The sequence below is a fragment of the Sinohyriopsis cumingii genome, chromosome 3 (assembly GCF_028554795.1).
Source record: "Sinohyriopsis cumingii isolate HCF-2022 chromosome 3, ASM2855479v2, whole genome shotgun sequence".
Taxonomy (NCBI): domain Eukaryota; kingdom Metazoa; phylum Mollusca; class Bivalvia; order Unionida; family Unionidae; genus Sinohyriopsis; species Sinohyriopsis cumingii.
Window position 1 is genome coordinate 66310677 of NC_142963.1, and position 21336 is coordinate 66332012.

At 35.1% G+C, this 21336-nt stretch overlaps 1 protein-coding gene across 1 annotated transcript in view; it reads left to right on the forward strand.

Moving 5' to 3' along the window:
* LOC149803012 (uncharacterized) overlaps positions 1–21336 on the forward strand; it is a 73864-nt gene that overhangs the window by 26535 nt on the left and 25993 nt on the right. The window contains exons 2-10 of the mRNA XM_089953873.1: positions 7943–7979; positions 9414–9590; positions 11456–11620; positions 12829–12987; positions 14448–14606; positions 15727–15885; positions 17347–17505; positions 18640–18798; positions 20260–20418. Of these exons, the coding sequence (XP_089809999.1) occupies positions 7943–7979; positions 9414–9590; positions 11456–11620; positions 12829–12987; positions 14448–14606; positions 15727–15885; positions 17347–17505; positions 18640–18798; positions 20260–20418 (1333 nt within the window). The remainder of the gene's footprint in view (positions 1–7942; positions 7980–9413; positions 9591–11455; positions 11621–12828; positions 12988–14447; positions 14607–15726; positions 15886–17346; positions 17506–18639; positions 18799–20259; positions 20419–21336) is intronic.

Here is a 21336-nt window from a genome sequence, read left to right on the forward strand (position 1 = left end):
ATTTTTATCTGAAATGCCCATAGAGTTATGAAAATGGGATATGAAGCACATTTAAACTTCGTATTCATAATATCTAGGCGCTAATCGACGTGATTCAGTTTTTCAATAAATTGTATTCCGTGGTAATTCGCAGCCAAAGGTTTCCTTAATAAAGCTGTACAATCATAGCATATGACTGATCGTTGTATAAAAAAAGAAAATAAAACTATTCTGCAATTCGATCAGGGTCGAAATAAACAAAATGACTGGTAAAATCATTCTGAATGGGCTATTAACTGCAATTTAACCGCGAGAAGTACCGCATGGTAACTTTGCCATTTGGCGAATTGGAGCCATTCCATAAAGTGATCAAATAAGATTTTCTTATAGAAATGTGCAGGATGAAACATTTTGCTAACTATAGCAGAGTCATCTTTAAAGGTCACCAACATCTCACCTCTGTCCGTGTGGGTTCAAGTCATGGCTCAGCCATCGTTGGTATAGATAGATCCCGATCAACGTCATCAGTAATATTTGTGATATGATATGCTGGCAGATTTACCATTGAGTTTATATAGTGTTTGGAAGTTGAAATAAATTTGTTGAATCTCAAGATACTATTACAAAACATACATAAAGAGAACGCAACTCATCCTTTCTATTAGTATCTATATTTGTAATTTATACGTTGATGTTGCTTCAGTGTGCCGTCTTCAAAATGGTACATTTTGGTGGTCGCATATGGGATAAATTGCCTGGTTGCCCATCGTCCAGGTAACATGGGCAGAATATCGTCTGCTAGTGACCTTATCGGAAGCATCTATAAGCTTTCCATGGCTTTCCGTGGGTCGGTGGTTCTTCCTGGGGTTTTCCCAATTTGTTCCTCCACCAAATCTACTGGCCGTTATATGTGTCGCTTGGTGAAAAATGGCGTTAAACCCCCAAAATAGCAAAACCGATCCCTAACCATATTCTTCATCTAAAAACTGCTTGTATGCATACATATATAAATATCTACCACCCAAATCACTCCTCATCCTTTTGTCTGTGTTATTTGTTTCTTTCTGTGATATTTGTATTGGAGAAACGGATGAGTATGAATTTAATCCAAACTAAATATTTGTGAAACTCACTGCATGCATTTTTATTAAAATACGATAATACTATTGATAATGTACAGTGTACTAGTATCAGTGGCTGATTTTTAGACAGTGTACTAGTATCAGTGGCTGATTTTTGAACTGTACTAGTATCAGTGGCTGATTTTTGAACTGTACTAGTATCAGTGGCTGATTTTTGAACTGTACTAGTAACAGTGGCTGATTTTTGAACTGTACTAGTATCAGTGGCTGATTTTTGAACTGTACTAGTAACAGTGGCTGATTTTTGAACTGTACTAGTATCGGTGGCTGATTTTTAAACTGTGCTAGTATCAGTGGCTGATTTTTAAACATAATAACACTCTCAAATACCCATATATTTCGTTTACACAAAAGCCGTTGCTTACCTAATATGAAACGTATCACCACATACCCATTGCGGCTGTTAGGTTATCCCAGCCCTCGCGAATCATTTGGTATTTCAACGATACACTTATGTTTCAAATTAATTTCTACCAATCAGAAGATCTAATACAGTTCTGATGACGAAGTGAGCCATATTCTGTTTCTCAAATTGTTAATAGGCATGCTCTGCCGTAGCAAATGTGTCAAATAATAATAGATGTGTCAAATTAAATCAGATGCGCCAAAATAAATATATAAAAAAATACAAATACAAAATAATTCTGTTATGATATGATGAAGGTCGGCTTAGCTTACAATCCCCTTTTTACTCCAAGTAATGTTTTGTATTTCCTATCTATTCATTTTCAAGTAGATTTTAAATGGAGTCAGATTGCTGTCAAGGACTCATATTTTGGACTGCTAATTAATATAACGGCTTCAGTTTGAAATACTTCCTTTAAAAAATATCATTATATTTCCCACTGTAGTTGGTTGCTAAAGAACCAGAAATTATGTTATCGTTGACACAATTCAAAATAAGGCTATATATTTAGTGTACATGAATGACTCATGACGCCCAAAACTCTGTTTTATCGTTCATTTTTTAATTTTAGTTTTTAGTTTCAGCGTTATATATGATTACTTTGTATTATCGGTTTTCATATTAAATACATAAGTACAGAACAACAACGTTAATCTCCAGATACAACAAAAAATGAATGATAATGTTCCCATGGAAATACGTCAACTTTTCAAGAAAATTTGAAACATAATACCTTCCATAATAGCCGTCCAAAAGACTAAAAAAAAAAAGGAAATCATACCTCATAAAAATTTTGATAGTTTGAATTACGGTCGTGAAAGAGAAGAATATTCGAAGTAGGTGTAAACCATGTACAATGTTTTATATAACAGTAACCTTTTTATTTCAGACAATTATATTTTATCAATTTGCAATTAGGACATAAAATCCAAAACTAAGAGAGAGAGAGAGATTTCCGATTATTTTCGAAAGAATGTTAATAATGTATGACGAAATGCATGTAATTGTAACTGTAACATTGCAAATTTTTCGTAGATTTTGCTTAATGAATGAACCCAAATTTGAACATTTCGTTTAAATGTTTGATAGATTTAATTTAGCATTCCCGCAATGAAAAATCACCTAAAATGAGTCAGTGAACTCGAATAAAAAATGTCGGGCAATCAAGCTGAGATGTCTTGCTTGTAATGCGTGAAGTCATGTGTGTCTCAAATTTGAGAAGCAGTAATGTTCACACATAAAAGAACATATATGTTGCTGCAGAAAACCATCGACAGGGTGTAACAGTGTCATCATTTACGCTTCGTCAATTACTACCTGTAAATGGTTCAAAAGATGGTATGCTTTATTTTGAAATAAAGGGTTTTTACTTGAAGACGTCAAATCTTCGGTATAGTGATTCAATTTGTTCAGTCAAGTTTAGAAACTTACAGCTGTTCACTCAGGGGTACAGTTTGATGCGTGAATACTAGAGAGTGTTGTTAAATGTCTCAATAACTCCCCGACGTTATGTTAAAAATATTTATGTGGGCATTCGTGCTACTTTTAAAGTTTTAATTTACAAATGTGTTAAATTAAAAGCTTGTTAAAGATAGAGATGCATGTGGATAAGTACACACAATATATTTTTTAAATCATTCCATCATAGTATATCGAATATGCATTCCAAATTCCATTTAAAATTGTGATTCACATTGTCTACAAATGTAAGCTTTTAATACTTTATTTCGTTATGACTGGGCCTTTGCAGAATTATTTTATTCTACCAACCCTTGGACATTCCTGTTATCGATTGATCAGTCACAAACTTATATGTGCATAATACATATCTACCTAACAGTTGCCTCGCTTGGCGTTCAGCATTAAGAGGTTAGTGTTATGACTGGTCGGCCTGGTGTCAGGAAAATGTGACTGGGTGGGACATCATGCTACACGTCTGCGGCATGATGCCCCAGGGCTAGACATCACTACAAACTACCACAATGCAGACATCGTAGCAATATGACTGAAAAATTGTTAAAGCTACGTTAAAAATCAAAATCACATCACATCACGTACCTACCAATTTTATTTTTAAAGAGACATTAATATTAACATATCCAGGTCAAAAGCTGGTTCGCCCCAATCCAGGGTTGTAGTGGGTTTAAACTGTACTACCACCGTTCTGTGTAACACCGAGAAGTGGAATGATTTCCTTTAATTAAGTTTGAAAACTTGCTTGAAGAAGCTTTCATTTAAGAGTAGTAATTTCATTTATTCCTTTTTCATATAGTGTGTGTTAATCGTGTGTGTGTGTCGAGCGAACGATGATTGCTGGTGGTGTTTATACCCATGTTTTACTAATATTACGACAGTATGAAATGGCACATCAAAAGGAATGGATTGTAAATAAAGCGACTTTCGTTAAAAATTGCTCGTACTGTAGTGTAGTGTCAATTTATGTTCGATTGATAAGATCAGCCGTATGTTGTATAGCGATATTCATCAACTGTACAGGGATTGATGGGATCGTATCAATTATAACGTATAAGGCATAGTCTCCAGCTTGTTTCATTGTCGTACATTTATTATGAAAAGGCCCATCTTTATTTTTATATTTTAACATACGTTCTGTGAGGAAATCGGGTATTGATAGAGTTCAATATTCACTTATTTAAATATAAACATTTATCATATTCATTTTTGTGTATTTTTTTTATAGTTTTGAGATAGGCTGTCGAGAATACCCAAATTTAAGATATCCCAAATATCCCAGATATCCCAATATATCAGGTATCCCAAATTTCAGAGCAGTATCTTTTAATACTTTTCCAGATAAACTGAATACTAAAAAAACGCCGTGATATATTCACTAACCGCCCATGAAGAAACGAATTCATACATGCAACTGATATTTACCCCTGGGTCTTTACCCTAATCCTCAAACCTTCGAGACTTTGTGCTTGGGCCAACCGTATGTATCTATACAGCTAATATCGTGACATGGAAACCTTGGGCCATGCTTACTTTTAGGGACCTAGCCAAGAGGTTGAAATTTGTGGCTGGTATCAAAACGTGTTAGCACTGGCATGTATGATTTCTAAACAGTGAATTATAGTGCTATTTTGGTTTATTTGCAAATTGTTTGGCTGTATACGAATATTTAGGGAGGTAATTCAAATTGCTGTTTATATATCACTTGAAAATGACAAGGGATCGGTTTGATTTGATATGTTTTGGAAGGATTTTTCACTCTCTCACAGCTACTGGTGCACGCACGATGAACATTACAAATTTGCCCTGTAAAGGGCACCAGTCAGTAATTATAGTTTCTTAATTCTCTGTTAGTAATTTGTCTGACATAACAATTTCAAACAACGTTATCATCCTATGCTTCATTTGTCTTTGAGTTTGGATTTCCTATCTAGTCTTAAGATTTTTTTTCTTGCTGATTTAGTGGCTCTGGTCATTTTCAATCCGAACCTTCTCAAGTCTTTCATGTCCCGAACAATGTCAGCATATTCTAATATGTGTCCAATATATGCAGATTAAAACGTATCCAATTATCTGCTATGCAATCTATGTACGATTTCTTGGAAGATATTAAATCTTTGCTAAGTCTATTTAATTATTTCAAATATATGAAAACGATAATGGACTTTATTGTCAGAATATAATCAGAGGTGTTTATGGTAATTTACTGATTGTATTAATTTAGTGTTTAGAAACTATATCAGATAATAATCGAGACAGTTTCCTTGCTTATTTTTATACTTTTGGTTTAATTTAGTTTAAAACTAACTAACCACTGCTCAGCCCACTTACTTATTTTGTCAGTTTGTTTAGGTCATTGTTAAGAATACTTGAGACCATGTAGAGACTTTTTTTTCTACGGTGTACAAAGACTATGTACAAAGACGTATCCACAGCTAAGAATTTTATCGATGGCGGTATATCAGTAACAATGTCATTTATATAAATGAGGACACGTGGAGAACCTAATATAAACCATCACGGAACACCCGCTACCAAAGAACACCCGCTTTCAGGTGCTGACCATCACTGATGATTGTGAACACTATGTCTTCGAATTTGTTTACGAAAGAGGAAAATAAATCGAAAGGTTTCAGTAAATTTATCCAACGTAATAAGATTTGTCAAAAGGCATATTCAGTGATCATTATCTGCAATGCAGAAGATTTGCAATCCATATCTGTAGACACTTTTTATTGACATATCAATATATCCCAAATACTGCTCTTTCACCTTTGAATCGTGTAATTATTAAAAAGGTAATGAAAACAGGAACTAATGTTCTTGATTTCGTTCAGCTTTAAAAAAAAATGATGAATACATATAGAGTATAAATCATTAAAGAAACATTCATTGTCTGTGCCTTTCATTATAATCCAGCAAACTGTAACTGCATATAAATCAGATACTAAATTATTGTGCCCATTCCAATGTGATGTGTTTTCTAAGTGAACCATATAAATGTTCATCTTAGAAAGAAAGAGATTCACAATTTCTGTTTAGATGCATGCTATTTTAAAACGTTTTGCTTCAGATTATTTATAGAAAGTGTCCTTTGCAATTATCTTTCTTCAACAAATGTGGTTCTCAAAAGTATTTCTCTTGTGTGAATGAGCATAGAAACCGACATGTGTAACTATGTCAGCGCAATTACAAGACACTATAATAGTCGATATATTATCTAAGGGATCTGTGGATGTCACTGATTGTCTTTAACGTTTGGTGTTCATAGATAATTTAAAAACCGAAACATAATTTAAAATCCTCTGGTACTTACACTTCTCAGATTTATTGCAGGTTTGAAATAATATTTATATAACCAGAGTGTATCTGCCAGACTGTATTAAACATGCTGAGCGCCAAGCGATGGACTGTATAATGTGTCATCTCAAGATGGCTCTTGACTTCATTACCTGTCTAGAAATGTAGAAATGTAATTTTTAAATGACAAAAAGTATTTCCAAATGAAAGGGAGACATTTTGACAAATCTTGCTATCTGTGAGATTTAGGGAATATATTTGTATGAATATGTGTCGTACTACACTCCCCTGTCATATCATTTCATTTACATTGAAGGTAGTCGCACCCTTCTACTACCTTGACCTTTATGTAGGCGTATTTAGGCTATAACTGGTTCTTAAACCCACATTTTTGTTCTTCATTTTAACCTCATTCTAGTGAATAGCAGGGATAAAGTTTCAACGGCAGTGTGCACGAAGTTATTTTTAGAACAGTATTATATGCCTTCGCTGTCATACCGGTACAGTTCAGACAGCTGAAAGGACGGTAGGTGGTACAGCCTGTGGCTTCATTTGGAGTTATTCTAATAAGTACCACGCAATTAATTAGTGCGCAAAAGCCCACCCAGTATTTTACTGTCATAAATGCCTTGTAGGGGATAAAAGAATTTAGTTAAATCAACCAAACATATCAGTTCACCTACATCTTAGGCAGTCGCACCTCACTCCAACCGTTACCACTAAGTAGGTGTATGTAGGCGATAACTGGTTCTTGAACCGCATTTTTTCCCTTTCATTTTAAGCCATTGTATAATGACATGCAGGGTAAATGTTTAAATCAATATATACAATTTAGCATGTATTATGCTTTTAATGTTATCTAAATTATAATAATTTGTGTTAAAAACTCTGATTGATTTGTTGCATTGTTGTTTAGAATTTCCAGTGGAAGAAGCCGGATTAGACTAGTATACCACGACAATGATTTGAATGACTGTTAGTCTTCTGACATAACAATAAAGGAATCGAACACGGAACGAAGTACATTTAAGCGAGTACTACAACCAGTACCTTGTAAAATCCCAAAGAGATGAATGAACAGACAAGATTATCTCTTGAAATAGAAACTTAGTACTGTATATAAAATTGGGACCTGCGTGGTCAGTAAATGTTACCTTCTGTTATACCAGTATTACAAACTGATTTCATTGTTTTACAATTGAGTAGAAAAGGACAGAATAAAATCAACAGAATGCTAACAAAGTGACAATGGCATAACAAAGATTTGTAAAATAGATAAGATTTCAATGAAAGTCAGTGCTGGATTAAAGGCTTCCAGGGCCTTAAGCACTAAAAATAGTATGGTGCCCTCCCCATACAAAATGTGAAACTAAAAAAAAATAATACTAAAAGCTAAAAAATACATGTGTTGCCATCATTCCAAATCAAAATACTCGTACATGCAGATCGAAATGAGCATATATAATTTATTAAATTTTATCATCAACAATTAATTTGAATTTTGTCTGGTGCCCCTGTTGGGTTGGTGCCTTAAGCACGTGCTTAGTGTGTTTCATGGGTAATCAGGCACTGATGAAAGTTCTCACTGACTGGTGTGTTTCTCTTTGAACAAATTAGTTATCAATATCCATTTTTATTTCAGTGTGAGATGGGAAGTGGAGTATTAAATGGAGTGTGTCGTAAGTAATTTTTTAATTACAGATTATACCTGACTAAATCAGACTCAAGTTGAGTCCTTAGTTAAATTTATAAAAAGCACACAATTTTGCTAGAAGTTTTAGTGATCTTTTTGAAAGCATTGAAGATCGTAAGGCATGTCTATAGAATCCATTTTGATGAAAGCATTCGGTTACTAACATGAAAGTATGACAATAAGATATCCTAAAGACAAGTCAAACGATTCCTACCGAAATGTAATGTTCGGAAACATGTTTTCTTTCTAATGCTTTAGAAGATATATCTAATCATCAAGACTGGCGGATAAATATTTGGCGTTTCTATAAATATTTGGCCTGTCTATAAATATTTATCTGAAGAAGATTGATATTGGAAGAACAAAAAATAAAGGCAAACAGGTATACGGAAAAAATTATTCCGACCCTTGCTTAAAAAGCGGCAATGATATTATTATACCTACCGTCTGATGGCCCTTCCGTCTTTTCCTTACCAGATCATTTTTGAAAACGGTAGGTGGAAATTCACTAAAGTTTGTATTTATATTATCTATTTGTGGCTATCTCTGACAAGGGTGTTATTAGTGATTGCCACTCCTGGAGTCCGTGGTGATGGTAGATCCAAGACCACTTGTACAAAAATCTCTTACACAAAGCCATTTTTTAAACTTTTATTTCATATTCTCAACGACAGCAAAAGGACGCATTATATATGTGACGGTTTTTGCAGTACGCATCTTAAACCTTTGTTTTAGGGATGTGGGTTGTGGTTGGGTTAGATGGGTTATTGGAATATGTAGTGAAAGGATGTGCATTTGCTATGGCAGGCAGTGGTTTTCGTTTTGCTCTAGTATTGTAACCTGGTACCCGAAATCGAACGTGTCGAGGTAAAATTGAAATTATAACAATTTCTTATCTGGCTCCACTCAAAGTAATCTTGTTTAGTATTCAACATTTATCGAAAGTGAACACTGGTTTATTCTTAACCATAAGATAAACATATGAGAAATTATATGGTTATTATTGTTCTTTTTATGGATTTAAGGACACTTTTCAGTACATGATATACTATACATGACGGCCAGTATATTTGGTGGAAGAAGAACCTAGGAAAACCCCGGGAAGAACCACAATCCCACAGAAAACTACTGAAAGGTTTCTCACGCTGGCCGAGCCCGAGATTCGAACCCAGGTGGATAGAGGTAAGATGTCAATGATCTGAAAAGGCGATCGCCTCAGACCATTCTACCAACCGAGGCTCCTCTTTTAATGAGGTGATTTGATGATGATGTATCATCGCATGATATGATAAATTATGCAATAAGGTGTTCCCAGTGAAGTAGATGCTCATTTATCTCATCTTGAGGCATTATCCATCCACCCAACCATCTATTCATCCATCCGAACATCCAACCATATTTCATTCTTGTAACATTTCAGAAAAATGTGGACCTGGAACATACTATGTGGATAACCGAAACAGTGGTGGTTTACAGGAATGTGTGAACTGTCCATACGCAACGTACCAGGACTTGTCCCAGCAGTTCTCCTGTAAGAATTGTCCGACGGGAACAAATACATCCTTTACCGGTGCCTCGAGCATTTTACAATGTGACGGTATGCCAAATATATCTTTAGTACATTTATAATTATATTGTAAATATACCTATATAAACTTTTGTTATATGAGCAAAGGTTCACTTTGGATTGGTCATAAGTTATTGGTATCATTAGAAAGAGGCAAAAATAACTCTTAAATAGGAAAATATCTTAATAATAGATTGAAAATAAGATGATTTTATTTGAATGTTTGGTATAAGGTCTGATAACTAGGATAAATGTATTTTTTTTATAAATATATACATGTTTTTAAAATGAACATTAAAAAAAAATAAAGTTACTCTTCTCCCTCATTGAAATAAATACGAAAGGTTGTTGGCCAAGAAACAACGCCATCATCTCACCGGCATCACTTGAGACTGAAATTAAACATTAGAATCCAGATAAAATTAAAGCTGTGAAATGTCTAAAGTGTAGGCTTAATTTAAGACTTATGTTGGTGAAATTGAGGCAAGATTAAAGAGTCACACATATTGCTTTCTTTCAAAAGTTGGTAGGAGCACAGTTTAAGCTCCGTGCAAAATCCACAGGATAGAGTTTGTTCTTTCGCGTACCAACACCTCTTGAAATCTGGCCATGATCAGCATTCTTGCTTGATCAAACATCATATAAATCATTAAAATAAAAGAAGTTTCTTTAAACATCATGGTCCAAAATGCACGTACAATTCATTGAGTCAAGACATTTTGAAACTACAAATTACATGCCTGAACCAAATCAGATAATTCACACTTGACGACATCTTGTTGCCTCTGTAATCATGAACATGATAAGACAAATAAACTTTTAAAGAGTATAAGGGGTCATGGGAGTGCAACCAAAAGTGTCGCTCCACGTCACTCGAACGCTTGATATTTCTTATATCGAATTCAGCTAAATCTAAGCTGTCCCTAACCAAGGTGAATTGTAATATGGTCTTAGATCCATCGCGCACTATGCGTCGATCGTACACATTTGCCATTTCAAGCAGCTTCTAACATACCAGTAAATAATTTTCAACTATATCTAGCAGAGGGCAATATGACATAAAGGGCTTTAAATATGTACTTCTAACGATACCGTTTGCGATCAATTTAGGTGACATTTACAAAAAATATAAAATCTTTTAATATTTTATCCTGATAAACCGTGAAAAATTTAATCAAATATGTTAGTAGCATCCTGTCATTAATGATTTACGTATTTTGTACAAAGCGTGCCGATTCGTCATTTAGTGAAGCTGCAGTAATGCACAACAAGCAATCAAACGAACAAGATTTATAAAAAGATATAACGGTAACTTAACATTTAACAAGAAAAATATCTTGGCATAAAAGCCGTTCCATATTGTATGCATAATACATATTTGCCATCAACTATGGCCGCTGTTTTAAAATATTGTTAAAAATCAACTTCAAATGACATTTTTCCAAACAGCCACTCACTAGAATTTTACTTAAATTGATATAGAGAATATTTTTTATATCAATATTGTACAAATAATTCCTTTTGCTATAATATATGACAAAACTACTAAAACGTAATAGCATTCAGATGTATTTTTCGTAACTATAGGAATTTAAAGAATTCTGGACATACTAACCCACCTATAATGGCCAACTGCTTTGCTTTTGTTTATTAAATAACTTTTAATCACCGTACAGCTGTGCAGGGGAGTGCACTTGATGAACCATATAATGTTATCGGGTAAATTTACATACCAGCGTATTAACCGGCAGCTTAATCCGGAATAACTCATGAATACAAATGTTCTTGAAACTGCTGTAGTTTGGTATAAGGATATATTTATTTGTATGTTAGTACACAAAATGCATAAGTGTCAATACTCTAAAATTTAGCAAAAACATTTTCATTTTATCCAGTTACAACCGCATGCGCTGCGGGCTCTTTTCGCAACACCTCGGGAAATTGTCAAGTATGTCCTCTTGGAACATATCAGTCATCCACAGGACAGACGTCTTGTTTTTCATGCCCGAGTGGTACAACCACACTCCAGACTGGTTCCACTTCCTCTTCACAGTGTGTTGGTAAGACACTATTGTACTTGTCATCACAATAACTCTTACGCATTCAATTGCATTAAATATTTTAGTAACAAGTTTTATAGATTGTTTTGATTTTTCAGAAAAATTTCTCTTCAAAAACAGGTAATTGATTATTGAATTGTAAACACTCCTTTATTAAAACCTTTCTCGTTATATTATTGCTTTACAAAAGTGGCTAAAGATTATTAATTTAATTTGTCAAGGGGGCAATCAAGTCTCTAAATAGGTTAATCATACGGTTGGATGAAACTATAATAAAAATATTAAGGAAATTAAAAATATACTGCTGCGTCTGTTAAATAGCTCACCCACCCCTGTCATCAAACGTGTACCGTTATTAAAACCTACTCTCCATGACCGAGGTTACCAAATTCAGCCACCTCCCCCGGCCTGGTAATCAGCTGATTAATGAAACTGAAATGCTTTAATGTTGCCACTATTGTATGAAATATACATTTTCAAAAAAAAAGACGAATCCCATTGAATCACACACACACACACACACACACACACACATAATAATATTCTGTGTCAGTCTGCAAATCAAAGATGACTCCAACGAGATGATTAGGCTGTATTTTAGATCAGGCTTTACACCGCTCCCATGGCTTAGTGGTTAGAGCCTCCGCCTCGGATGCGGGAGGTCGTGGGTTTGATTCCCGGCCAGGTCATACCAAAGACTTACAAAAATGGTACTAACAGCTGCCTCGCTTGGCGCTCAGCATTAAGAGGTTAGTGTTAGGACTGGTCGGCCTGGTGTCAGGATAATGTGACTGGGTGAGACATCATTCTACATGTCTGCGTCACGATGCCCCAGTGCTAGACATCACTTTAAACTGTCACACTGCAGACTTCATAGCGATATGACTGAATTGTAAAAAAAAGCTACGTTAAAAATCCGAATCACACACACACACACACACACACAGATCAGCTGTCGATATGTTAAACAGAAAACAATGAACGTGATAACGAGGGAATTTGTCAAATACATTCTCGTATATTAATAAATCGAGTTTAATGAAATTATATGTAGAACGTGATTTGTACTGGTAATGCGCTAAAATAAGTATAACAATAAAAAATATGGGAATTTGAACCACTGTTTCAACACATCATTCTATGTAAATAATTTCAAAATGTCATGACTACGAAACAAGGGTTCAAAATTGCATTTTGTTTCATTCCAGCTATATGTAGCTCAGGGTTTTTCCGGACTACGAGTGGTACTTGTCAAGCTTGTCCAGTTGGTACCTACCAGCCGAGTACTGAGCAGTCCTCGTGTATTTCATGTCCTAGTGGAACCACAACCAATCAAGTCGCATCAACATCTCAATCACAGTGCGTTGGTGAGTAAATCGAACGCCGGAAGATTAACGCTAGTACTAAACCAAATTAATATGTAATTCTCCTCAGCCCTGCGTCAACTACTGTACACAAAATAGTTTTCGTTTTTTCTTATTCACTTCTACAGTCATTTGTATTTTTTGTTGGAGATCTCAGAAATATATTTGTGCCTAAATTGGGAACAAATGTTGACATTATGCATTTGACATCTTGTACACTTTTAATATTTATATCATGGTGTACTTATTGGAAATATCAATTTGACATCTTGAACACTTTTAATATTTATATCATGGTGTACTTATTGGAAATATCAATTTGACATCTTGTACACTTTTAATATTTATATCATGGTGTACTTATTGGAAATATCAGTACAAGACAGAATAATAGTGCAATGTAAATTTTCTGGAATGACTATCTCCTCACAAGACATGCATGATCTATATGTTATATATACTATTGATATCAAGTCTTTCGCTGTAGAAATATCAAAGTTTTTCCAATTATTATATGAAATTGCAAGCACAATCTCTCTCTCTCTCTCCACATTTCTTAATCTGTTTCTTCCTTTGTTATTTTAGTATCTAGCTACGTCATTATTTGGCTCTCTCTTTTTCGAAATCATCAATTGTTTATACATCCCTTCTTTATGACTGGGAGGCCACACACGAGTCAATGTGTGTTAGCATTTGCCGTGTTCAAAGTCCCACATCCAACGCTAAATCATGCAATCATTATGAATCTCTAGTAATTCTTTGTTTGTTGCTGTCTATTGGTTGGAAAAATACACATTTATCTTGAGTTATCCAAGCCTTGTTTTTTAAAAGGCTTTTCAGTGTCAAATGAGTAATATAGATTTATTCATGACTACCTCGTTTTCAAACGACAACAATGTACCAATGATTTCCAATCGTCATCCAATGTGTTCTCCCTTACAAAAATCATAATTTTCTAAACTATTTTGACAAAAATGAAGTTGACGGAAGGCATCAAGGAATGTAAATAATGTTCGTGTATCAGTTAGAAACGGTTCAAGATGGAAACATTGGAAAACCTTCACAGAAAGAACATCAAAACTTACATAATTTAAAAATTCTGCATCGTACAAATCAAGATTTTCTTCGTCAACAGCTCTTACAATTATTAATAGTGCAAAATGTCTACCTTCGATCCGCAGTGCTTATGGGAACGCGCCTGACTGAAAATTGAATGTTCTCATCTAAACTGTAAAATGAGCGTTATCGATATAATCAGTTAGACGTTAATCTTCATCGTTATTTAGATCGAGGTATCAATGAAGATCCATTCTCTCTGTCTCTCACGAAAAGATACCACTTGAATGAAAATGCTCTTAAAGGTGTTAAATATTTTGTGTTTGTTTACTTTTGTTTTGCTCCACAGAGGTATGAATATACTTTATCTAAAGTCGAACTAAACTGATCTGTTCATTCCGTCGCAGGCATTTGCTCAGCGGGATTTTTTATCAACACCCTGGGGAATTGTCAGGCCTGTTTAATAGGAACATACCAGCCATCCTCTGGTCAGTCTTCTTGTATTTCATGCCAGAGTGGTACAACCACGCTTCAGATTGGTTCCACTTCCTTTTCACAGTGTGTTGGTAAGGAATTATTGTACTTTAGACTGTATGAAATATTTTAGTCACAAGTTTTATAGATTGTTTTGATTTTTCAGAAAAACTCCTCTTTAAAAACAGTCATATTTTTCAAAATATCACACAGGCAATTGATTATTGAATTGTAAATACTCCTTTATTAAAACCTTTCTCGTTATATTATTGCTTTACAAAAGTGGCTAAAGGTTATTAATTTAATTTGTCAAGGGGGCAATCAAGTCTCTAGATAGGTTAATCATACGGTTGGATGAAACTATAATAAAAATATTAAGGAAATTAAAAATATACTGCTGCATCTGTTAAATAGCTCACCCACCCCTGTCATCAAAAGTGTACCGTTATTAAAACCTACTCTCCATGACCGAGGTTACCAAATTCAGCCACCTCCCCCGGCCTGGTAATCAGCTGATTAATGAAACTGAAATGCTTTATTGTTGCCACTATTGTATGAAATATACATTTTCCAAAATTAGACGAATCCCATTTAATCACACACACACACACACACACACACACACATAATGTTCTGTGTCATTGTCATTCTGCAAATCAAAGATGGCTCCAAAGAGTTGACTAGCCTGTATTTTAGATCAGGTGTTACACCGTTCCGGTGGCTTAGCGGTTAGAGCGTCCGCCTCGGATGCGTGAGGTCGTGGCTTCGATTCCCTACCAACTCATACCAAAGACTTACAAAAATGGTACTAACAGTTGCCTCGCTTGGTGCTCAGCATTAAGATGTTAGGACTGGTCGGTCTGGTGTTAGGATAATGTGACTGGGTGAGACATCGTGTTACATGTCTGCGGCATGATGCCCCAGTGCTAGACATCACTTTAAACTGACACATTGCAGACATCGTAGCGATATGACTGAAAAATTGTTAAAAGCTACGTTAAAAATCCAAATCACACACACACACACACACACACAGATCAGCTGTCGATATGTTAAACAGAAAACAATGAACGTGATAATGAGGGAATTTGTCAAATACATTCTAGTATATTAATAAATACAAGAAATCAAATCGAGTTTAATAAAATGCTATGTACAACGTGATTTGTACTACGAAACAAGGGTTCAAATTTGCATTTTGTTTCATTCCAGCTGTATGTAGTTCAGGGTTTTTCCGGACTACGAGTGGTACTTGTCAAGCTTGTCCAGTTGGTACCTACCAGCCGAGTACTGAGCAGTCCTCGTGTATTTCATGTCCTAGTGGAACCACAACCAATCAAGTCGCATCAACATCTCAATCACAGTGCGTTGGTGAGTAAATCGAACGCCGGAAGATTAACGCTAGTACTAAACCAAATTAATATGTAATTCTCCTCAGCCCTGCGTCCACTACTGTACACAAAATAGTTTTCGTTTTTTCTTATTCACTTCTACAGCCATTTGTATTTTTTGTTGGAGATCTCAGAAATATATTTGTGCCTAAATTGGGAACAAATGTTAACATTATGCATTTGACATCTTGTACACTTTTAATATTTATATCATGGTGTACTTATTGGAAATATCAATTTGACATCTTGTACACTTTTAATATTTTATATCATGGTGTACTTATTGGAAATATCAATTTGACATCTTGTACACTTTTAATATTTATATCATGGTGTACTTATTGGAAATATCAGTACAAGACAGAATAATAGTGCAATGTAAATTTTCTGGAATGACTATCTCCTCACAAGACATGCATGATCTATATGTTATATATACTATTGATATCAAGTCTTTCGCTGTAGAAATATCAAAGTTTTTCCAATTATTATATGAAATTGCAAGCACAATCTCTCTCTCTCTCTCCACATTTCTTAATCTGTTTCTTCCTTTGTTATTTTAGTATCTAGCTACGTCATTATTTGGCTCTCTCTTTTTCGAAATCATCAATTGTTTATACATCCCTTCTTTATGACTGGGAGGCCACACACGAGTCAATGTGTGTTAGCATTTGCCGTGTTCAAAGTCCCACATCCAACGCTAAATCATGCAATCATTATGAATCTCTAGTAATTCTTTGTTTGTTGCTGTCTATTGGTTGGAAAAATACACATTTATCTTGAGTTATCCAAGCCTTGTTTTTTAAAAGGCTTTTCAGTGTCAAATGAGTAATATAGATTTATTCATGACTACCTCGTTTTCAAACGACAACAATGTACCAATGATTTCCAATCGTCATCCAATGTGTTCTCCCTTACAAAAATCATAATTTTCTAAACTATTTTGACAAAAATGAAGTTGACGGAAGGCATCAAGGAATGTAAATAATGTTCGTGTATCAGTTAGAAACGGTTCAAGATGGAAACATTGGAAAACCTTCACAGAAAGAACATCAAAACTAACATAATTTAAAAATTCTGCATCGTACAAATCAAGATTTTCTTCGTCAACAGCTCTTACAATTATTAATAGTGCAAAATGTCTACCTTCGATCCGCAGTGCTTATGGGAACGCGCCTGACTGAAAATTGAATGTTCTCATCTAAACTGTAAAATGAGCGTTATCGATATAATCAGTTAGACGTTAATCTTCATCGTTATTTAGATCGAGGTATCAATGAAGATCCATTCTCTCTGTCTCTCACGAAAAGATACCACTTGAATGAAAATGCTCTTAAAGGTGTTAAATATTTTGTGTTTGTTTACTTTTGTTTTGCTCCACAGAGGTATGAATATACTTTATCTAAAGTCGAACTTAACTGATCTGTTCATTCCGTCGCAGGCATTTGCTCAGCGGGATTTTTCATCAACACCCTGGGGAATTGTCAGGCCTGTTTAATAGGAACATACCAGCCATCCTCTGGTCAGTCTTCTTGTATTTCATGCCAGAGTGGTACAACCACGCTTCAGATTGGTTCCACTTCCTTTTCACAGTGTGTTGGTAAGGAATTATTGTACTTTAGACTGTATGAAATATTTTAGTCACAAGTTTTATAGATTGTTTTGATTTTTCAGAAAAACTCCTCTTTAAAAACAGTCATATTTTTCAAAATATCTCACAGGCAATTGATTATTGAATTGTAAATACTCCTTTATTAAAACCTTTCTCGTTATATTATTGCTTTACAAAAGTGGCTAAAGGTTATTAATTTAATTTGTCAAGGGGGCAATCAAGTCTCTAGATAGGTTAATCATACGGTTGGATGAAACTATAATAAAAATATTAAGGAAATTAAAAATATACTGCTGCATCTGTTAAATAGCTCACCCACCCCTGTCATCAAAAGTGTACCGTTATCAAAACCTACTCTCCATGACCGAGGTTACCAAATTCAGCCACCTCCCCCGGCCTGGTAATCAGCTGATTAATGAAACTGAAATGCTTTATTGTTGCCACTATTGTATGAAATATACATTTTCCAAAATTAGACGAATCCCATTTAATCACACACACACACACACACACACACACACACACACACACATAATGTTCTGTGTCATTGTCATTCTGCAAATCAAAGATGGCTCCAAAGAGTTGACTAGCCTGTATTTTAGATCAGGTGTTACACCGTTCCGGTGGCTTAGCGGTTAGAGCGTCCGCCTCGGATGCGTGAGGTCGTGGCTTCGATTCCCTACCAACTCATACCAAAGACTTACAAAAATGGTACTAACAGTTGCCTCGCTTGGTGCTCAGCATTAAGATGTTAGGACTGGTCGGTCTGGTGTTAGGATAATGTGACTGGGTGAGACATCGTGTTACATGTCTGCGGCATGATGCCCCAGTGCTAGACATCACTTTAAACTGACACATTGCAGACATCGTAGCGATATGACTGAAAAATTGTTAAAAGCTACGTTAAAAATCCAAATCACACACACACACACACACACACACACAGATCAGCTGTCGATATGTTAAACAGAAAACAATGAACGTGATAATGAGGGAATTTGTCAAATACATTCTAGTATATTAATAAATACAAGAAATCAAATCGAGTTTAATAAAATGCTATGTACAACGTGATTTGTACTACGAAACAAGGGTTCAAATTTGCATTTTGTTTCATTCCAGCTGTATGTAGTTCAGGGTTTTTCCGGACTACGAGTGGTACTTGTCAAGCTTGTCCAGTTGGTACCTACCAGCCGAGTACTGAGCAGTCCTCGTGTATTTCATGTCCTAGTGGAACCACAACCAATCAAGTCGCATCAACATCTCAATCACAGTGCGTTGGTGAGTAAATCGAACGCCGGAAGATTAACGCTAGTACTAAACCAAATTAATATGTAATTCTCCTCAGCCCTGCGTCAACTACTGTACACAAAATAGTTTTCGTTTTTTCTTATTCACTTCTACAGCCATTTGTATTTTTTGTTGGAGATCTCAGAAATATATTTGTGCCTAAATTGGGAACAAATGTTGACATTATGCATTTGACATCTTGTACACTTTTAATATTTATATCATGGTGTACTTATTGGAAATATCAATTTGACATCTTGTACACTTTTAATATTTTATATCATGGTGTACTTATTGGAAATATCAATTTGACATCTTGTACACTTTTAATATTTATATCATGGTGTACTTATTGGAAATATCAGTACAAGACAGAATAATAGTGCAATGTAAATTTTCTGGAATGACTATCTCCTCACAAGACATGCATGATCTATATGTTATATATACTATTGATATCAAGTCTTTCGCTGTAGAAATATCAAAGTTTTTCCAATTATTATATGAAATTGCAAGCACAATCTCTCTCTCTCTCTCCACATTTCTTAATCTGTTTCTTCCTTTGTTATTTTAGTATCTAGCTACGTCATTATTTGGCTCTCTCTTTTTCGAAATCATCAATTGTTTATACATCCCTTCTTTATGACTGGGAGGCCACACACGAGTCAATGTGTGTTAGCATTTGCCGTGTTCAAAGTCCCACATCCAACGCTAAATCATGCAATCATTATGAATCTCTAGTAATTCTTTGTTTGTTGCTGTCTATTGGTTGGAAAAATACACATTTATCTTGAGTTATCCAAGCCTTGTTTTTTAAAAGGCTTTTCAGTGTCAAATGAGTAATATAGATTTATTCATGACTACCTCGTTTTCAAACGACAACAATGTACCAATGATTTCCAATCGTCATCCAATGTGTTCTCCCTTACAAAAATCATAATTTTCTAAACTATTTTGACAAAAATGAAGTTGACGGAAGGCATCAAGGAATGTAAATAATGTTCGTGTATCAGTTAGAAACGGTTCAAGATGGAAACATTGGAAAACCTTCACAGAAAGAACATCAAAACTTACATAATTTAAAAATTCTGCATCGTACAAATCAAGATTTTCTTCGTCAACAGCTCTTACAATTATTAATAGTGCAAAATGTCTACCTTCGATCCGCAGTGCTTATGGGAACGCGCCTGACTGAAAATTGAATGTTCTCATCTAAACTGTAAAATGAGCGTTATCGATATAATCAGTTAGACGTTAATCTTCATCGTTATTTAGATCGAGGTATCAATGAAGATCCATTCTCTCTGTCTCTCACGAAAAGATACCACTTGAATGAAAATGCTCTTAAAGGTGTTAAATATTTTGTGTTTGTTTACTTTTGTTTTGCTCCACAGAGGTATGAATATACTTTATCTAAAGTCGAACTTAACTGATCTGTTCATTCCGTCGCAGGCATTTGCTCAGCGGGATTTTTCATCAACACCCTGGGGAATTGTCAGGCCTGTTTAATAGGAACATACCAGCCATCCTCTGGTCAGTCTTCTTGTATTTCATGCCAGAGTGGTACAACCACGCTTCAGATTGGTTCCACTTCCTTTTCACAGTGTGTTGGTAAGGAATTATTGTACTTTAGACTGTATGAAATATTTTAGTCACAAGTTTTATAGATTGTTTTGATTTTTCAGAAAAACTCCTCTTTAAAAACAGTCATATTTTTCAAAATATCTCACAGGCAATTGATTATTGAATTGTAAATACTCCTTTATTAAAACCTTTCTCGTTATATTATTGCTTTACAAAAGTGGCTAAAGGTTATTAATTTAATTTGTCAAGGGGGCAATCAAGTCTCTAGATAGGTTAATCATACGGTTGGATGAAACTATAATAAAAATATTAAGGAAATTAAAAATATACTGCTGCATCTGTTAAATAGCTCACCCACCCCTGTCATCAAAAGTGTACCGTTATCAAAACCTACTCTCCATGACCGAGGTTACCAAATTCAGCCACCTCCCCCGGCCTGGTAATCAGCTGATTAATGAAACTGAAATGCTTTATTGTTGCCACTATTGTATGAAATATACATTTTCCAAAATTAGACGAATCCCATTTAATCACACACACACACACACACACACACACACACACACACACATAATGTTCTGTGTCATTGTCATTCTGCAAATCAAAGATGGCTCCAAAGAGTTGACTAGCCTGTATTTTAGATCAGGTGTTACACCGTTCCGGTGGCTTAGCGGTTAGAGCGTCCGCCTCGGATGCGTGAGGTCGTGGCTTCGATTCCCTACCAACTCATACCAAAGACTTACAAAAATGGTACTAACAGTTGCCTCGCTTGGTGCTCAGCATTAAGATGTTAGGACTGGTCGGTCTGGTGTTAGGATAATGTGACTGGGTGAGACATCGTGTTACATGTCTGCGGCATGATGCCCCAGTGCTAGACATCACTTTAAACTGACACATTGCAGACATCGTAGCGATATGACTGAAAAATTGTTAAAAGCTACGTTA